Source organism: Dreissena polymorpha, chromosome 8 (genome assembly GCF_020536995.1).
Source record: "Dreissena polymorpha isolate Duluth1 chromosome 8, UMN_Dpol_1.0, whole genome shotgun sequence".
NCBI lineage: Eukaryota > Metazoa > Mollusca > Bivalvia > Myida > Dreissenidae > Dreissena > Dreissena polymorpha.
In genome coordinates, this window is record NC_068362.1 from 107,499,526 (window position 1) to 107,502,573 (window position 3,048).

The 3,048-nt window shown below is 35.8% G+C and overlaps 1 protein-coding gene across 1 annotated transcript; it reads left to right on the top strand.

Annotated features, from left to right (window-relative positions):
- Window positions 1-822: 822 nt before the first annotated feature.
- On the top strand, window positions 823-1,680 carry LOC127840802 (post-GPI attachment to proteins factor 4-like; the record flags this gene model as incomplete). The annotated part of the gene is given in 3 exon segments (XM_052369209.1): window positions 823-904; window positions 907-1,413; window positions 1,455-1,680. Coding segments are annotated over 3 exon segments (762 nt in total), but the record flags the coding sequence as incomplete, so codon positions are not given.
- Between the last annotated feature and the right edge of the window lie 1,368 nt (window positions 1,681-3,048).

Consider the following 3,048-nt stretch of genomic DNA (forward strand, 5'->3'; position numbering starts at 1 on the left):
CAAATCTGTATAAGTTCAAGCTTTACGTAGCAAAATATACGATATTGATGCATATGAAACCACACCAATTGTACTATCATACTTTGGCTGTTATAACCTGTTATATAGTTTCTCTAAATGACAGTTTCAAAGTCATTCTACTGTTGTCACGTCAGTATTATTACATCTTCAGGATTTTGTAATTGATAAGCTGCCGAACAAGGAAGTGGCTGGCTGAGCTCGGACTAATTATTTTCTCTCTTTGGTTGCAGGTTTCCGTGTCCATTTTACGTAACGTGTTGAAGAAACAAAAGAAACTGATATGTGCGTATTTAGTAACATTTGGCCTCATACTTCCGTTGTTGTGCCATCATCTCCGAAACACGAGTTTGGAGTTTCTCTACAATCGAAACCAGACGGCTGCTGCACAGGCAATGATCCGGGAAACACAGCTCGCTTTGAGCAATCCTTAAAGTCACTGCAAAGGTTTGAAGATCGGAAAACATTCTGTCAAACTCTTCCATTCATGTGTTCGATGGACAGAACTAGACAAGGAACTGCTTTATTTGCTTCTGACACAAAAAGCGATGCGTTGAAAAAGCCTTCGCCTATGGATGACTCACTTGCACCAACCCATGGTTTTCATAGAGTACAACAGAAGCGAACTTATAGCAGAGATTATTTTAAAGGAGGACTTGCAATTTCTGTTGTCACAGTTGCCCGGACTTCCAAATATCATAATTACACAGGACACTATCTACCACAGACTGTTGCTAGGTTACTGGAAATAATATCGGTTTCTGAAGAACTAATGGAGCGAACTCCAGTTCATTAAGCGTGTGTAATGTGGACTTTAAGGCCAATGCACATTCGGATATAAAATTACTGCCAGTATGGATTCCTGTTTCCCAGCGATTCAAATCGAACCAAACAAGACGGATCTTACACAAAATGAGTTAATAGATAAGGAAAAGAACGATTACGTATTTTGTATTAATAAGTCTTTGGAGTTAAATTTCTCATACGTGATGATTGTTGAAGACGATGCTTTAGCGAATGCAAACCTGTTCGATGTTTTAAAGAGATTTTTCGTTTCAGAAAGGTTCGCATACACTGACGAAATCATATTTAATCCGATTAGCAATTATGCTTTTTTGAAACTGTATCACCCAGAAAGGTTACTCGGCTATTTTGGATTTGACGCAGAACGCATTCCTGAATTGGTATCATTGTCTATTATATTGACTACTCTGACATTATTAATACGCACAATTGTTCAGGGTAGTGCTTTCAATCACTTCTATCTATGTCATGCTATAAATGCGTTTCTTATGTTTCTGCTAGGAATAATGGTCATTGGTAGATCTAACATAAACGCTCTTCGTACATATTCGGACTACCTCTATTACATAACCCTGCACCAAGCTGTTGTTCGCCGGCCATTTTGTTTCCACGGGCGGGGGCGGTTACCATAGTGACGCGACTTGAACCCATGACATGCAAGGCAGGATTTGCCAAGGACTCCGCAATTGATCAGATTGTAAAGGAAGATCGTCTTCAAACGAGACTTGTACAGCCAAACCTGTTTCAGCACATAGGACACTATTCGTCATTGAGAAAAGATATGCTCAACCCTTTTATTGTGTAATAACAGACGTTGTGTACTTAAATAATACTAGAATGCTGAGATAATAATTATTGCCGTTTGGAATTGTGATCTTGTTCTAAATTTAACCTATGTTTTGTATTTAAACATGTACATTTGGTTATCCTTTGCACATTTGAACTGTTATTGAATTCGATTGATCTTATTGGGTAAATTACATTAAATCCTTGAGAAAAAATATATTCCAATAACTACGGGAACGTTTAAGTATTTTTCAGTGTCACTCAATGTCGGTCATTGTCGACTCCGGTACTACTAAAAAGTGCACCGGGTACTTCTAAAATACTTAAATGTACCAATCGAGTGTCACTATCAAGGCATGATTATATATTTCCTATAGACTTTCATCAAACCGTGTCTTGCATTTATAAATTTGTGACCGTATAGCAGTAAATTTTTTATGGAAGAATTGCAATTTTTGTTGTTACAAGGAAGATCATAAATATATGTGACATTATCTGCTTTGAATGTTCGTTGTTGCTAGGTTATTAAAGCAATATCGGTTATGATAAGCTAAGGGAGACACCTTCAGTTCATACAGGCGTATGCAATGTGGTTTTAAAGTCCCTTGCCAAACTACCAACGAGTATTTCTATCTTCAAAAAGATTCAATATCGAACCAACGAATCAAAGCTAACACATGATCATTCAGCACATTCAGTAAAGAATGATAACATTGTATTTAAAACTATTTTGGTTTAATTTGTCATACGTGGTTATTGTCGAAGATGGAAAGTAGGCGGAAGTTATTTTTTCAATGTGTAGACAAAATCTATCGTCTCGGAAAGGTTGGCATGCATATACGAATTCATCTTCATGCAATAATTAAGAGTTTGCATTTATGAAACTGCATCATCTGGAAAGGCTTCATGGTCCGCTCTTCAGGAAGTTCGCTTCAAAATGAGATTTGTGTAACCAATGCTGGTAAACCATACAGAGGATATTCTACAAAGAGAAAAATACCCAACCAATTTATTTTGTATCAAAATAAGTCACAGAAAAATATATCTCAATGATAAGTACTGGATGTATTATCTCTAGCATTTGATATACAAGTTATTTTATGTTAGCAAATTGTATTAATTAGTGTTAAATTGTATGTTCATTTCACATTATATACACTCGTTTGTTAAAGTAAGCCATAAAGCTTTTTTCTTATATAAAAAATAAAAACCTGTTTTAAATCTATAACATGGACAAGTTTGTTAATGTTTACTATGTGTTCAGCGTGATATTATATGACGAACGGGCAAGTTTGTTAAATGTTTACTATGTGTTCAGCGTGATGTTATATGACGAAAATGTATTTACTATATTATTTCTCTTATGCCGATAAATAAGACATAACGTTCTTTAAAATGCATATGGCAGCGATTCAAGAAAGCTGTGACCACGCAAAAAAC